The following is a 17635-nucleotide window of genomic DNA, read 5'->3' as shown; positions in this document are numbered from 1 at the left end:
AAATGGATGAAGTGAGGTTAAGGTAGAAAATGCATGTGTTTGTAAAACTTACCAAGATTTACAATTCTGGGTATTATCTCATCGGTGAACCACTTGTAGCTTGCGACTTTACCTTCCCATGATGAAATGCCAACATGTGCCTCATAAACGCGGAGCCTGTCTGGTTTAGGAGGATTTGGATGCTTAAATGCGTATTTCTAAAAACAAAAACAAAAGCCTTTGTAAGCTGAAGGAAATTACATTCATTAGACTAACATCACTGTATCACTACATTCATCAGACAATCAGATATTGTTGTATAGCCTTCAAATGATGTCACCCCATTTGCGAGGTGGGAAGGCCAACATTCCTTCTGAATGGAACACTGAATGTGAAACCACAGTTACGTTTGCACCTATATAAAGAAATTTTTTTTAGCCAGTCCACTTATGCATACCTTTCCTTCTTGGGACACAAAACTCTACTTGTGTGAAGACCTGTTGAGGCAAGTGAAAATCGAAATCGATCAACATCAATGGAAATTGCAGCTGTGATACCAGTGCCGGTGGTATGTAAGAGAACCATCCGAACGTGGCCATTGCCAGCGCCGCCCCGACTGGCCTCGTGCCAGTGGCACGTAAAAAGCACCATCTGATCATGGCCGTTGCCAGCCTCGCCTGGCCCCCGTGCCGGTGGCACGTAAAAAGCACCATCTGATCGTGGTCATTTGCCAGCCTCGTCTGGCACCTGTGCCGGTGACACCTAAAAAGCACCCACTACACTCACAGAGTGGTTGACGTTAGGAAGGGCATCCAGTCGTAGAAACATTGCCAGATCAGACTGGGCCTGGTGCAGCCTTCTGGCTTCCCAGACCCCAGTTGAACCGTCCAACCCATGCTAGCAAGGAAAGCGGACGCTAAATAATGATGATGATGATGAGCTTATTTTTCATTTTGTATTATAGAATTAAAAGTGCCATATATAGTGGGGTGGGGTGAATCCTGCTGTACTCTTTCACCACGACTTTCTCTCAATCTTTCTTCTGTTTCTGTTGTGCCTGAAATTCAAAGGGCCAGCTTTGTCACACTCTGTGTCACACTGAATCTCCCCAAGAACTACGTTAAGGGTACACGTGTCTGTGGAGTCCTCAGCCACTTGCACGTTAATAAATGAGCTGCGGCGTCACTGGTGCCAAGCTGTATCGGCCCCTTTGCCTTTCCCTTGGATAACACTGGTGGCATGGAGAGGGGAGGCTGGTATGCATGGGCGACTGCTGGTCTTCCATAAACAACCTTGCCTAGTCTTGTGCCTCAGAGGGTAACTTTCTAGGTGCAAACCCATGGTCATTCATGACCGAAGGGGGTGACAACACAACAATATTTAATACCAGATGTGAAAGTTTATCATATCATCCTAATTTTATGTCTACTTTTCCATGATGTCATGGATCAGATGACTTATCATCTTCCTGTCATCAATCATGTTACAGTATGAACTGGGAGCATTTTATAATGTCACTAGGACTTGAGAGCTTGTTTGTCAAAACTAAAGTGTTCTCTCAATTCAAATAACAACACACACAACAATCAAATTAAACACTATAAGCTATCATATATGTTGCACTGACAAATATAAGCTAAACGTATGCAAATTGTTTGTAGTTTGATTTACCTCATGAAGGGGAGGATTCCATAAAACTTGGTCAAATACTAGCGCTTTGTCTCGGACAACATAAGTTGCCCAAGGACTGAGACGGTCCACAAAGTCACCATGTTCATTCTCAATGACCAACTGAAAGGAAAAACAGAAGAGAGTAAGAAAAGATAGATTAAAATCAGATGAACAATTTCAAATCTATAACATCTAACAATATCTGAAACATTCTGTTATATAATAAGTCTATTTTTGGAATGGTAAAAAAGTAGAAATTTTACAGATGATTCATAGAGTTGAAACAGCTGTAAAAAACAATTTATAATTAATCTAGGTGTAAGCATGGCTGTGTAGTGTGACGATGTGGTAAGAAGCTTGTGTCCCAAACCACATGGTTCCAAGTTCAATCCTTCTGGGTGGTACCTAAGGCAAGTGTTTTTTACTATAGCCTCAGGTAGACCAAAGTCTTGAGAGTGGATTTTGTTGACGGAAACTGAAAGAAGCCTGTCATATGTGTGTGTGTGTGTGTCTTTCTGTCTGTGTTTGTCTCCCCACCATCACTTGACACTCTTATACTAACCCCAAAACTAGTATAGTCCATTTTTTGATGGGCATCCACAGATTTTTATTGTTAACCCAACAAGCCTTCCCATACAAGGAGGGGGACTCAAAAACCAGAAGGCAAAAATTCAATAAATAAGTATATATATTCTAATAACAACCCCAAAACAAGTAAAGTCCATTTTTGATGGGCATTCACAGACTCTCTGTCTACGCATACAAGCCACCCTACATATGGAAAGAAAGAGCAGAATTCAAAATTAAAGAGCAAAAATTCAATAAACAAATAAAAACATAAGTATATTCTAATACTTTACCTTCACTTTGCTTTTGTGTTCGATAGCACATTTGCCATCAACTGCTGGAGGAATAACCAGCTTCCAGCGGCCATAGTCCAATTTTTTAAACTTGTATGCCTGTCTATTCCAGTCATCTTTTGGAGAAAAAATAAAATAAAAAATAGCTTTATTGATTTCTGAGTAACTAGACGATGATAGACAAGCAGTTGGTTTTGTAGAGCAAGGATGTAGAGGTAATGGTTAGTTCTATTAATTTAGCATGTCATGGGAACACCACTTCTTGTCTTGTCTTGAGACAGCATTCACCCGGGGTGGGTTGACCTGGCTTCATTCATCCTCAATGCCTCATCTCTCACAAACACCGACCAGACCTGGCAATTTGAGGCTAACGACCGCGTGATCTCCAACCACTCCTTATTCCCGCGGTGAACGCCATAGATAAGGGGGCCTAGGTTGGGTTCCAGATCAGCCTTGACTGTCATCACCACACATAAGACAGACCTGATCTTCAGGCTAATTAAATGGAGGAATACTAAAATAGTTTCCATTACTTATCCAAAACTGACTTCGCTAATTGTCCAAAAAATGCAGAAATGGCCAAGAAGTTAGCTTCGTAGCCAAATACTGCCACCGATTCCATTGCATGGCAGCATGGGTGCAAGTGTCTGCTATAAGTTTGAGTTGATCAATATCTTGAGATTGGAATCTGGTAGATGGAAAATTGTGTGGAAATGTATCCTCTCTCTTTCTCTCTCTGTGCATGCATGCATGTGTGTGTCAATAGCATCGTCATTTTAACAACTGTTTTTCCTTCCATATATGCAATAACTTTGCCGAAGCAGATTTTTCTATGGTCATATGCTTTTCCTGTTGCTAACCTTTATCTGTTTCTAAACAAAGTAACATTGCCCTTTAGTTTATCAAACCATGAACAGCCCAGACAGGCTTTCATGGAGTGGCACTTGAAAAAACATTCAAGCGAAGTTGTTGCCAGTGCCACTGGACTGGCTCATGTGCAGGTGGCACATAAAAAGCACCATTTGAGCGTGGCCGCTGCCAGTGCCGCATGACTGGCCCTCGTGCTGGTGGCACGTAAAAGAACCCACTACACTCTCGAAGTGGTTGGCGTTAGGAAGGGCATCCAGCTGTAGAAACTCTGCCAAATCAAGACTGGAGCCTGATGCTGCCATCTGGTTCGCCAGGCCTCAGTCAAATCGTCCAACCCATGCTAGCATGGAAAGCGGACGTTAAACGATGATGATGATGATGAACATTGTATGAAACAGCAACTTTTTTTGTTGACATTCAGTGCAAGTAGTCCTCTTGAAAGGTCAGGTCAAGGAAAATACATGCACATTCACAACACACACAAATACATATGCACACAAACATGCATCTGCCTACACACACACACACATATTTAATACAGTCTTCCACACAGTTTCCATCAGCCAAATTTCACTCATAAGGCTTTGGATGGCCAGCCTGTGGCTTTAGTAGAAGACACCAGCCAAGATGCTTCTGTAGAGTTTCCATTTACAGAGTTCAAGTGACACTCTTTTACAACCACCTGTAAATCCCAAACCACATCATTTCCGGTTTAGTTTCATTGTGCAGATGGTTTGGTCATGGTTGGAATGCTTTTTGACCATAAGTTTGCTTGAGAAGAAAACTTCTTAGCCACACTGCTATGCCTGTGCCTGTACATACACACATTCAGAATTCTCATACAGTTTCCATCTACCAAGTCCACTTCATAAGTCATCAGTTGGCCCAAGATTATAGTAACAGACATATGCCCAAGTGGGCATGCAGTGTGGTGTGACTGAACCTGAAGCCACATGCTTGTGAATGAACATCCTAACCACACAGCCATGTCTGCATCATTACTCTCACACACACACACACACACACACAGAGAACAACAACAACAAATACACACACTTACTGATCTCCCTCCACACTCACTAACTCTAGTTGGAGATATGGACCAGACAAGTACCACAAATCCTCGAGTATAATACGCAGGGGATTTTTAGGGGGCTGTACCTCTGAAAAACCTAAACCTTATGTATAATACACACCCCTTCTCTAACTTGAGTCAAGGAGGTCTATATAACGTCCTTGCTTTGTAAAAATGTATACATTAACATCCTTTATTATTATTGTATATATAACATAATGCAAACGTGTAGCTTTGTTTTGCATTTTGTTTGCAGAAAATAAAGAAATAACAGTAATAACGTTTAATAAATGTTGCTTACTGCAAGTTATGGATGATTCTTTTATGACTTCATTGCTTTTAGGTTTAGCTTAAGGTATTTTCGCGCCCAACATCACAAAATGCGTCTGAGTAAACATTGCCGGACAGCGAATAGAGACGTGGACATTGCTTAGAAAATAATTTTCATTTTTAAACTTGTATATAGTACGCACTAGGGATTTTGACCTTTAAATTTTGGGAAAAAAATGAGGATTATACTCGAGGATTTACGGTACACCCTAAACAATATTAAATGTACCCAAAAGTTAAATGCTGCAATGTTGGGTGGAACCCAAGCATATTTAGCAAGTTTTGACAGAGAGGGGAGCAGGCAAAAGGTAAATAAATAAAGTTGTATACTTACTAAATTCCCCACGTAAATACATGTTTTTTGCACCAGGAGCCCATTCGAGCCATTCAACACTGTTGTCATCTTTGACATGGACTCCATATTTTTTGAATCCCAAACCAAATTCATCAAGACTTCCTTCATTTTTAGATATTCCTTCAACTGTTTCTTGAAGGATTTTAGCTCTGATAATATCAAAAGAATCAGTTTATTAGCTATGTACAAATTAGTATGGATGAACAAAGGCATCACATTCATTTACATCATTCAGTTCGTTTGTTTTTTTAAGTCCATAGTTTTGAATGGAGACTGATTCAGGCATTATTTTATGGCTGGTTGTGTGGTTGTTAGCTCACTTCCCAACTACTTGGTTCTAAGTTCAGTCCCACAAAGTAGTACCTCGGGCAAGTGTCTTCTCCTAAAGCTCTGACCTAAAGAGCTGACCAAAGCCTTGTGAGAAGATTTGGTAGATGGAAACTGAAAGAAGCCTATCATGTATATATCTATATGCATAAAGAAGTGCTGATCACTTGCAGTGGAGGGAAGTTGTGGAAAAGGGAGACCCAGGAAGACATAAGATTACTAGCATAGCTAGAGTGTGTGTTGCTTGGGGTGACCCTTCCATTTGCTGCCCCCGGACCCCATATTGCCTACAGCAACAGCCTACAACAAAACGAAAGGTGCTGCCCGGAGCAGACCGCCCCTACCGTCCCACCCCCTATGCTAGTGCATAGGATAAAGTATTGAAAATCGATTTCAGAACGCTGACTCTTACAAAGAAGATGCCAGAGGACCAAGATGTGTGATACATTGCTGTACTCAAGAAGACCCACCCACCACAACAGAACTGAGATCCTAAAGCCAAGGTATCATGTAAAAAACATAAGTGTGGGTGCTGGTGCCACGTAAAAAGCACCCAATACACTGTGTAAAGTGGTTGGCATCAGGAAGAGCATCCCGCCATAAAAACCAAGTCAAAACAGACTATGGAACTTGGTGTTGCCCCTGGCCTTGCCAGTTCCTATCAAGCTTTCCAACTTATGCCAGCATGGAAAACAGACATTCAATGTTAATGATGATGATATTTGTGTGCATGAGTTAGTGTCTCCTTGTTTTGATAATGCATGATTGTTGTAAATGAGTGTCAGTCATACAAGTGGTGTCTTTCATTTACAAACTTCCATGAAAATATATCCAGCCATGGGGAAATGTTACTTTACTTGAAACAGGTTAGGAATGATGACAGGAACAGTATCTGGCCACAGAAAATTTGTCCCAACAAATTCCATCTGACCCATGTGAGCATGAAAAAGTGAACATGAAAACAAAGATGATGATGACAATGAACTTCCAGATTCCCCAAATTTTCTTAGACAGACCTTTGCAGTAAGGTAGAGACTTTGAGTTTTGTTTAACATTTATTCACTTCCTGAGAATGGCTATGGGTCTAGATATGATGGTCTGGCTATTTGCTATTCAAGAATATATTCTTTAGGTGACTCATTTTTTCTCCTACATAAACTGAAGCATTAAAGCAGATTGCTTTTGCTCGCATTGTTTACATTCGATAATTCCTTTCTTCTACTACGATCGTTAGTTTGGAATCTTAACCACTAGGTCATACATCTTGTAATTGTAGATTTAAATATTTGCCTACAATATCATCACGAAAGTATAATTTGTTAACAATGCATCTCAGATATTCTTTTCTGCTCTAGGTACAAGGCCTGAAATTTTGGGGGATGGGGCCCAGCTGATTAGATCGACCTCAGTACACAATTGGTACTTAATTTATCAACTCCAAAAGGATGAAAGGCAAAGTCGACTTCGGCGGAATTTGAACTCAGAACATAAAGACAGATGAAATACCTATTTCTTTACTACCCACAAGGGGCTAAACACAGAGAGGACAAACAAGGACAGACAAACGGATTAAGTCGATTATATCGACCCCAGTGCGTAACTGGCACTTAATTTATCGACCCCCGAAGGGATGAAAGGCAAAGTCGACCTCGGCTGAATTTGAACTCAGAACGTAGCGGCAGACGAAATACGGCTACGCATTTCGCCCGGCGTGCTAACGTTTCTGCCAGTTCGCCGCCTTAATGCATCTCAGATATTAAGACAAAACATGATGTCGCTACTTTATAAATGTTGGTTAATTTGGGAATGGAAATTTGGCAACATCACTAAACAAGTTTTGAGACTATATAAATTACTCGAAATTTTTTGGATCTTTTTTTATTCAGACATAATGTATATAATATATCATTCACAGTGTATTTTTTTAATTTTTTAAATACGATAAAGTATGATTTAGCTGCTATTTCTGATTGAACAAGCAGCTACGTGCAGACTCCCGTTCGATGTTCACATGAAAATTACATCACTGATATACTCTGTTTAAGTAGTTAAAAGGCGGCGAGCTGGCAGAATCGTCAGCACGCCGGGCGAAGTGCTTAGCGGTATTTCGTTTGCCGTTACGTTCTGAGTTCAAATTCCGCCGAGGTCAACTTTGCCTTTCATCCTTTCGGGGTCGATTAAATAAGTACCAGTTACGCACTGAGGACGATATAATCGACAGTCCGTTTGTCTGTCCTTGTTTGTCCTCTCTGTGTTCTGACAAACAGTCAATCAAGCATGTTAAATCATTGAAAGTTTTGACAAATGTCAAAATAGAATAATAGTTAATAAAACCAAACAGTTGTTGAACGAACAAAATACAATCAATTTTACGCGGTTGTTTTTCAATAAAGATAACTCCTTTAAATGTTTAAGGGCTTCTAGTGAAATGTGATATTTATGCTCACCTAGCGCCGCCTTAACAACATTACAGGCCCCTCGGCAAATCAACACAGGCCCTATAATATATATTGAGAGTAAACAAAGCATAAATAGATCAGAATCGGACCCTTAGACACGCGAGGCCCTGGACAACTGCCCTGTGTGCCCATGCCTTGAGACGGTACCATGCTCACCCCTAAAATGTTTGGTTAATATAGGGCGTAACAAATATCAGAAAATCAAAAAAAAAATGTGTGTAATAGGTGTAAAACAACTTCCTATGAACGAATATGAAAAAAAAAATTCGCGCACGCGAAAGGGGGGTGGGGGAGAGGCCTCGGAAAATTCACATCGGGAAGTTCCGAAAGCGTCTGAGGGGCTGACCCGGGCACCAAAACAAAAAAAAATAGTGTAATATGTGTAAAACAACTTGCTCTAAACGAATATGAAAAAAAAATGCGCTCTCGCGAAAGAGGGGTGGGGGAGAGGCCTCGGAATATTTATATCGGGAATTTCCGAAAGCGTCTGAACCGGGCACAAAAACAAAAACAAAAACAGCGTAATAGGTGTAAAACAACTTGCTCTAAACGACTATCATGAAAAAAATTCGCGCTCGCGAAAGGGGGGTGGGGGAGAGGCTTCGGAAATTTCATATCTTCAGTCCACGGCCTTTAAACTAAGAAAAAATAGTGTAATTGGTGTAAAACTACTTGTTCTAAACGAGTATCAAGAACACACACTCACACTGAATCATAAACTCCGTATTTCGCAAAAAAAAAAAAAATAAAGAGAAGAAATTCTGGAAAAAGTGAAGAAATGTTGGATCTCATTCCTTGGTTAAAGCTATTTTAAACATTAAATTTATGCTTTTCTTTGAAATAGTTCAGATATATGCAATTCTTTTCACTTATTAAGATGCATTTATCAGAAAAAAAGAGACAGAAAAAATTATTATTTTGTGTCAATCCTTCCCTAATTATCCTTTATTAATTAGTTTTGGCGTGTATTTTTTTCCCAAATTTATTTTTTCACCTTTACAACACTGTTTAGTAAAGCAATTAATTATCTTTATAATTTGCATATTTGACTTATTATTCAAAATTCTCTAGATGTAATATATACTAAGTAATGCATCCTTCATTTATGTGTTCCGTTCTGTATTATGCATGCGTGACTGTTTGTATGTAAGTGTGTTTAACTGTGCACATGAATGTGAATATTAAAGAACATATTTATTTACTATGATTGTTATTTTCAGAACAAATAAATCTTTTGGCTGTTATGTTATTGATGTTATTATTATTGCTAGTTAAAGGGTGGTGACTTGGCTGAATATTTTGAGTCTTGTAGTATGTAGTTGTGTTAGTCAATATTCTGAGTTCAAATCCAACTCATTTCTTTATCATCATTATCGATGGACCACTCAAAGAGGTATGTATACATTATCATTTTCGTAACATAATTTCTGTAGTATTTCAAGATGTTTCTGACACGTATTTTGATTCACATGGCGGAGATCCAACATTTCTTCACTTTTTCCAGAATTTCTTCTCTTTATTTTTTTTTTTTGCGAAATACGGAGTTTATGATTCATGTGTGAGTGTGTGTTCTTGATACTCGTTTAGAACAAGTAGTTTTACACCAATTACACTATTTTTTCTTAGTTTAAAGGCCGTGGACTGAAGATGTGAAATTTCCGAAGCCTCTCCCCCACCCCCCTTTCGCGAGCGCGCATTTTTTTTCATGATAGTCGTTTAGAGCAAGTTGTTTTACACCTATTACGCTGTTTTTGTTTTTGTTTTTGTGCCCGGTTCAGACGCTTTCGGAAATTCCCGATATAAATATTCCGAGGCCTCTCCCCCACCCCCCTTTCGCGAGCGCGCATTTTTTTTCATGATAGTCGTTTAGAGCAAGTTGTTTTACACATATTACACTATTTTTTTTTTGTTTTGGTGCCCGGGTCAGCCCCTCAGACGCTTTCGGAACTTCCCGATGTGAATTTTCCGAGGCCTCTCCCCCACCCCCCTTTCGCGTGCGCGAATTTTTTTTTCATATTCGTTCATAGGAAGTTGTTTTACGCCTATTACACACATTTTTTTTGATTTTCTGATATTTGTTACGCCCTATATTAACCCAAATGTTTTAGGGGCGCCTATTGTTTGGTGAAAAGCATGGGGACGAGTTGGTAAAAATTTACCGTAAATAGAGCGTTACTAGTTGTGAAGCGGAACCCCGAGTCGGAGATTTGATACGTTGAGAATATACCCAACATACAACCGCGAAGGATTCTCCGTCAATTTCGACGATGAGCATTCAGTAATTGTTCAATCAACTGATGTGACCACTCGTTAAATTAACATGTTAGTTGTTGAGTATTAACATAATCCTCAGACAGAATCAATCTCACAAAATTGAGTCTTTGAACTCGGTACAATTTATGCGACATACTTCTACACTATTTCAATTACAATGATCAGACCGAAGATTTACATATATATATATATATATATATATATATATATATATATATATATGAGAGAGAGAGAGAGAGAGAGAGAGAGAGAGAGAGAGAGAGAAAATAAATATATATAAAAAAAGACGATCAGTGAAGATGTCAGGCGGTGAGAGAGAACCCAGGACCTCATTATTGCGAATGCATACTTCTTAACCTTTCAGCCATGTCTCCGTCCACACCCACCCACGTTAGGTCACTATGACATTTATCATAATACAGAGTAAACATCTAATTATTACAGAATGTCCGTGAGAGATCATAAAGTTTTGTAAATTCTATTTGATCACATTACAACTTGCGATAACAAAGCAAAAATGGTAGGGGATAAGTAAAAAATGTATAATAGCGAGATGTTAAAAATAACGACCGGCAGAGTTCACGGTGTTTTGTGTGATTCAAGGTTGTAGCCATTTAATCTCATTCATGTAAGCTAATCTTATTAAGAAAGGTATAAAAATAGCACAATCTCATTTCTATTACTGCATAAGAACGATCAATTTTCTGCAAACTCCAAGTGAACAGGGTCCATGCTCTGATTTCGATTCCCACCAGTGACTATTTCACTTTATTTACATCGCTAATGCCCTAAAGATCACCATCACACTTTCATTTCTTTTCCTCTTCGTGAGATTTTGTAGTAATGTCAGAAATCGATATTTGAAAACTGAAACTAGAACATCGAAGGACGACTTTTGATTTTGATGTTATTATTAAATGCTATAAAATGGTGCAAGACGAATACTAGTTCACTAAGTTAAAGGTCATACCAGTTGCCAATTTTCCCGAAATCTGAAGGAAGCTTTTCCTACCCCAACAAAAATATTTGGTACAGACGGAATACTGTTGGTGTCCCTGTACATAACCTTGACCTTAAAAAAAACCAAAACAAGGTTTTTTGGCTACAAATGGACACCAGACATGACCGATACGGCGAACCAAAAGCAAACAACAGAAATGAAAAATATTAATAAAGTCTCCGATGAAGGGCATTTCTAAAAACGATACATACCCTTGTACCCATCCACCAATTTAGACCAGTTCATATCTATTATTTCGTCCTGAACATTTATAGCAGTTGTAGACAGACCCCTAAAGAATTACGTTGGACAATTTATTTTTGATTATAGATTAAAAATGTAAGTCTCAATTGTAAACTAAATTCCACAATAGCTTTCTGTTGTTGTTATTTTAAAAATAAATACGTAGTAAAACGGCCATAGAAACAGAGAAAAAACGGAATCTACTAAAGGAAAAAAACACAAGATAACTCACCTTCTTTTTATTTCAGTTTGATAGCCCTTAAGGTAAGAGTCACATTCAAAGAGTCGTTCAAATTTGAAATCAATTTTGGTACTCTGTTCACCCTGTCCTCGTGCCATGGCTTTACAAAAGAACTACGTCCTGATGGCACCAATCGCAAACGGTCAAGGTCAGTAACGCTGTAAACCGGACTTTTTTTTCTCTTATCTCATCTTCTCATTTCTTTCTTTCTTTTTGTTTATTCTTTCAAGATACGGCTTCACTTCCTAACATGGGAGAAGAACCGCCCTTTCTGTGAGATAACAGACTAAGAAGAAGCGATTTAAAGAGGGTGGGCGTGTTTTCTTTCATTTATCTGAAATGGTGAAAGTAATTATTTTAAACACCTAGATGCATACTAATAAAAGAATACTTTAAAATAAAATGAGCTCCGAACAAAATTCTGAAAAAGATTATAATAATGAAATTATTAACTTATACATTGCTTAATGTATCGTAAGTTCCCAGACGATTCATTAAGAGAGTACCATAATTTACAAGTCACCGTTTTCTGCACTTTTATCACGCCGCTACCATGTGTACAGCCGTTTTGATACACGCGTGTATTTATTTATATATATATATTTACGCGTGGTACTGTTTGTCTCATCTTGTATGTATGTACATACACACGTGCGTGTATATGTACAGCAGTACATGTGCACAAGTCCTCAATCAGTCATCTTCTCTCTCTCTCTCTATGCAACAATTTGTAGTTAGAATAGGTAGAGAAATTCCACTTCACCTCCCGTACTCACAACTAGTATTTACGACATAGTTACAGAGAGACGAAAAAAAAATCCTTTCCGTCTGCATGACACATATTATCAAGAACCCAGTAATTCAATAGGTTTATTTTCATACCCGCTAATTTAATAAGCTGCTTTTGGCACATGGAAGTTTATGATGAATAGTCAGTCACTCCACAGTGCTCTGGAATTTTAAGTGTGTATGTATATGAAGCTTATAACTCATTGTTGTGCTGAAGGATCCTTGAGAGCGTTATCTTTGCGTTGCATTTTTGAGGTTAGTCTGTCTGGCAGATCTGATAATGCGCACTGTAACCTAGAAATAGAACGACAATTAGGCAAATATAATGCTCTGACGTCTGACTGCTATGTGCTGCTCGGCCCTGTGGCACCATTTAAGAATTATTTGGGCCATTATATCAGTGTAGCGTACGTGACAATGACTTATGACTTAGTAGTCGAACATTATTCTATCGCGAACACTATCCTTACTCTCTGTTTATTCATACGTTTCGTCTCATTCGATACCCTGACCCCAACGTTTGTTTTGTCTGTCCCTGTATTGTCCCCTCTTTTTCTCAACTTTATGGTGAATAAAGAAATACTCCCTCCCTCTCTCTCTCTCTCTCTCTCTCTCTCTTCAGAAATATAATTTATTGATTAGTAACATGACACATTTTTTTTTTCTTTGTATACAATAATCAATGCACATTACATTTGCTGTCCCTTCCTCAATTCCCATATTAGTGAGATTAATGCAGTTGATACTCAACCTAAACATCTGAATGATAAACGCAGGCAGATAGGAGGACCAAAGAATCTGATTTGAATGCTTACAACAGTGAACTCTGCTAAAAGTACCCAACATCCAGCTATATGTATGACAAGTCAACGTGTCTAAATGATGTTCCTCTACACTTTTTCATCAGTCGTTCACTTTTTATTATTACATTAGTCAGGAGGGAAAAGCGATCTGTCTGACAGATCTGATAATCCCCACTATGGAATCACAAATGTGCACTATAACTTAAAAGTAGGACAACAATCAGACAAAACCTTTGAAACTAGTGGCAAGGAGAGAGAATAGTATCTTTATGCCAGAAACCAGGGCTGACTGCTTGTAACAGACTGGAGTGAGCCAATGGCACCCCCCCCCAAAAAAAAAACTGGACAATGGATTAAATCTACCACCTACATATAGAACCGTCTTAAGGCATGGGCCCAGTTCTAATATACGTATGATGTGGTTTGATGTTAATAAATAAATACTATAGGGTTCAGTGTAGTGACTTGTCCAGGGGCCTATAATGCTGCTAAGGTGGCTCTGCCTATATAGGGTCCAGAGAGACTTGAACTCAGAACAAACACTGCAAAGCACCCCATCCAATGCACTACTATCCTTTGACCGATATTTCATTCATCAACCCTGGAAGGATGAAAGGAAAAGTTGATCTTGGCAGGGTATGAACTCAGAATCCAAAGTATTAGAATAAATGCCACAATGTATTTTGTCTGGTGCTTTAACAACTCAGCTAATTTACTGCCATGAAACAACCACACCTGTTGCCATATAAATCTAATTCAGGTGTTGAACAGCAGACCAATTCCCTATAGGCTTCGACCCACAAGTTAGGCTGTTCAAAGATGCAGCTACGAAATATCTTTGAAATTAGTTTGCTTATCTTAAACATTAGGAAAATAAAGGAGGAGGATGTTGTCTTACTATACTATACTATAACCATAATGTGCTTGAGATACACCAGCACATTGTCTTAAACATTAAGTTTATGTTCTAACTGTTATCATGTCTTCTCTGTTTTTGCTATTCCATCTTTGCACTGCAATCCTGATAGTTAGGACTTTGAATGTGCAATCTGCCATTTAAACTCCTTTAGTAATTTGCTGAGATTTTTGTTGTTTAGTTCCAAGTCAATTACTTCCAAGCAAACTTGTGATCTTATCTTTATTTGTTTTAAGTGTAGTATATCTAGGACTATATGATGCAATGTGTCCATCTTTAAGAGATTGTGGGAGATTCCACTTTTAAGCTGAGAAACTACATAGAGACTCCTTTGTTGGTAGATTTGGTGGATATATTGAGACAGTCAAGTAGCTACTCAGAAACTTCATTAGCTTGCATAGTTAGTGCTGAGTGAAGTATGGATGAAGAGTTTACAAGCCAAAAAATAACAAAAACTAATGTGAGGATTATTAGTTCTCTAATAAGATCACATTTCTGGGTTCTCTTTTCACTTTAGGTCCATGAATGTGTTTAACCCTTTCATTACTGTATTTATTTTGAGATGCTCTGTGTTTCTTTCAATTATTTTAAATATAACAAAGAATTTAGTAAAATAACTTAGTTATCATTAAGCTTGTGTTAGGAACATAAATTGTGACTAAAGTTTGGTGGAAGATTTTAATGCAAAACTTATGAAAACAAAACATTTGTATTTCAAAGTCAGAGCCGGCTTCAGCCGGGTTGGTAACAAAAGGGTTAAAGAAGTCCATATACAACATTATTCATCATCATCATGATTTTAATGTCCACTCTTCCTTGTTTGAATGGTTTTGGATGAAATTTATTGAGGTAGATTTCCTCCAGTCAAATGCCCTCCTTCACCAACCTTCATCTTACAAGCAAGGTAATATTTCAACATGGTAGGACATGCTTTTACAGAAGACTGGAAATGGATGACATCAGTTATGTGAGAATGATACTCGTTTATTATTATCATGCTATGTCAAGACAAAGAGATACTAACACACATACACATAGGCTTTTTCAGTTTTTTTTTCTACCAAATCTATGATCTAGGACCAATGGTGAAAGTAGATTGGCTACTGTTGAGTACATCTCTTGTGTTATGGACTACCCTTATTAGAAACAGATGATGGGGGAAAACAAAAAAAGATCAAACTCTAAATCACTAAGGAAATAGCTGAGTTGAATGTACATAAAGAAAGAGAAATTTGTAATTTTGACCCAGGAATTCAGTATTTTGTATTCTAGATTCTGAACATCATGATAATGTTGAATATTATTTTATAAGATAAATGTTGTATGTTTAAAACAAAGTTGATTGTATTTATAAATAGTTGAGAAAATATGTTCAGAATGTAACACACACTCACATGTATGCAAGTATTTGAATAAATGAAATATAATTGCATCCAACACATTTATTTGGAGTTGTATTTCATAACAAGTTAAACTCAGCTGCTTATTTACTTGAAGTTTTGTGGGTGTAGATACATGCCTACATCCTCAGATGTACAGAGTCAGAGCAAACAGTCTGCTGGTATCAACTAGTTTTTATGATTTAGGTGTTCAACGACATACATATGGCAGAGTGACCAGTTTGGTAAGGTTAGACTACCTGTCAGTTTGCATGTCAAGCATAGCTTCACGATGTAATTTTAACTGTGTGGTAGTAGTACACAGAAGGGAAATAACCCCGTTGTGAGTAAACAAATTGTACATTTGGAATTGTGCATGAGCCAATTACAACTAGGGTAATCATTTTAAGTTATCTGAATACATCTGTTATCAGAATATATCAATGAGATCAGTTTTCCTGTTGATAACTGCAGACTGTTGTAGTATGATTTTTTTGATTTTGATTTTTCCAGTTTCAGCTAATGAGCTGTGGCCATATGTAGTTTCTCACAAAGGCAAATATGAATTCTAGGTGAGTAGGAAAGAACTCTGTCAAGGATATTCCATGTGATGTGGGGAAAGTCATTTCCTTAATCCTGACTCTTCAGATAAAGTGGGACAGAACAGTGAAGTTTTCCTTGTCCCTACACCTCAAGGAGTGCATATGCTACATAAACCTTCTCTTGAAATCATTGCCTGTTATGCCTGTATTGATACCATTAGATAGTGTGAAGGTGGCTCTACAGACCACAAGCATGGGCAGTTAATGAGATTTTGATAGTTACAAGTAGGGGACTGAATATAAGAAGACAGTTTAGGTCCATCAAAGTCCAAAGTTATAGAATCTTATTATGTAGGAGGAGCTTTTTATATACATTTCCCAAGTTAACGAGGATCTAGCCAGATACAATATTACATTTAGTGAAGACTGTATGTGTGCAGGTTTGTTTCTGTTGTAACATGCAATAAAAGTCATTATTTAAGCATAAGTAGCTAACCATGACATAATTGGCAATTAAGAACTTTATTTACATTTAACAGATATTTGTCCTCATTTTGTTTGTTGTTAACACCACGTTTCAGCTGATATACCCTCCAGCCTTCATCAGGTGTCTTGGGGAAATTTCGAACCTGGGTTCTCATTCCTAAGGTATTTTTCGTTGTTGTTGTTATTATTATTCAGGTCACTGCCTGGAATCGAACTCAGAATCTTGGGGTTAGTAGCCCGTGCTCTTAACCATTATGCCATATGCCCACTGGTATATGGCGTAGTGGCTAAGAACTTGTTGAAGATTTCTATGTCCACCAGTGCATAGATTTTTCTGTTGATGCTTGTGACTAGGTTTATAATTACAGCTGAAAGGTGGTAAGAGTTTCTATAGACATAGTTTTCTCATTAAGCTTTCTATTGGTGTAGTACTTACCCAATTTATGATCTAGGGCAACATCTAGTAAGTTGACATTTGTTTAGTTGTAATAATAGGTGTTAGGTCAAATTCTTTGAAGATGTTTTCAAGAATTTTCCTTTAACTTATCTATGGCATGGATATTCATATGGCCTCATACAGGGCTGAACTGTGGAGTTCTAAGTTCTTTATTTTTTTTAGGATATCCAGGATAAATAACCCAGTAAGGTCAGTGACCTTCAACCCATCGTGACTCCCCCTGAATACATCAAACAGTATGAATAATTGTGAAACACGAGTGATCTCCAAGTGATCAAAATGATTCTTTAATCAAAGCTGCTTATTCTAGTTAATTATCTCATAAAGTTTTAAGGTTTTCAGGTGGAGGGATTTTGATATAGAAGGATAGAAACCCACAATATGAAATTAGGTTAATTTGCTTTATTCTCAATGCTGAGGACCCAGTTAATAACAGTGGTGCAGCAGTCTCACTGAATCAACCCTGAGGCCCTTTTAATATCAGTGTTGATGGGATTGAGATTATGTTTACTTACAATGCCTTTCTCACTCTTAGAAGGATTGATTAACCTGCATTTAGGGTTGGAAAGAAAGCTGGGC

At 38.0% G+C, this 17635-nt stretch overlaps 1 protein-coding gene across 1 annotated transcript in view; it reads right to left on the bottom strand.

Moving 5' to 3' along the window:
* The window catches only part of LOC115213961 (1,4-alpha-glucan-branching enzyme), a 29929-nt gene extending 17920 nt beyond the window's left edge, over window positions 1-12009 (bottom strand). Inside the window, exons 1-5 of the mRNA XM_029782964.2 lie at window positions 11676-12009; window positions 5120-5289; window positions 2511-2626; window positions 1651-1770; window positions 53-197 (exon numbers count right to left, since the gene is read on the bottom strand). Coding sequence (XP_029638824.1) covers window positions 53-197; window positions 1651-1770; window positions 2511-2626; window positions 5120-5289; window positions 11676-11782 — 658 coding nt within the window. The 5' untranslated portion in view covers window positions 11783-12009. The remainder of the gene's footprint in view (window positions 1-52; window positions 198-1650; window positions 1771-2510; window positions 2627-5119; window positions 5290-11675) is intronic.
* Window positions 12010-17635: the final 5626 nt, after the last annotated feature.

The sequence above is a fragment of the Octopus sinensis genome, linkage group LG7, assembly GCF_006345805.1.
Source record: "Octopus sinensis linkage group LG7, ASM634580v1, whole genome shotgun sequence".
Lineage (NCBI taxonomy): Eukaryota > Metazoa > Mollusca > Cephalopoda > Octopoda > Octopodidae > Octopus > Octopus sinensis.
This window is presented reverse-complemented; position numbering and strand designations above follow the sequence as displayed.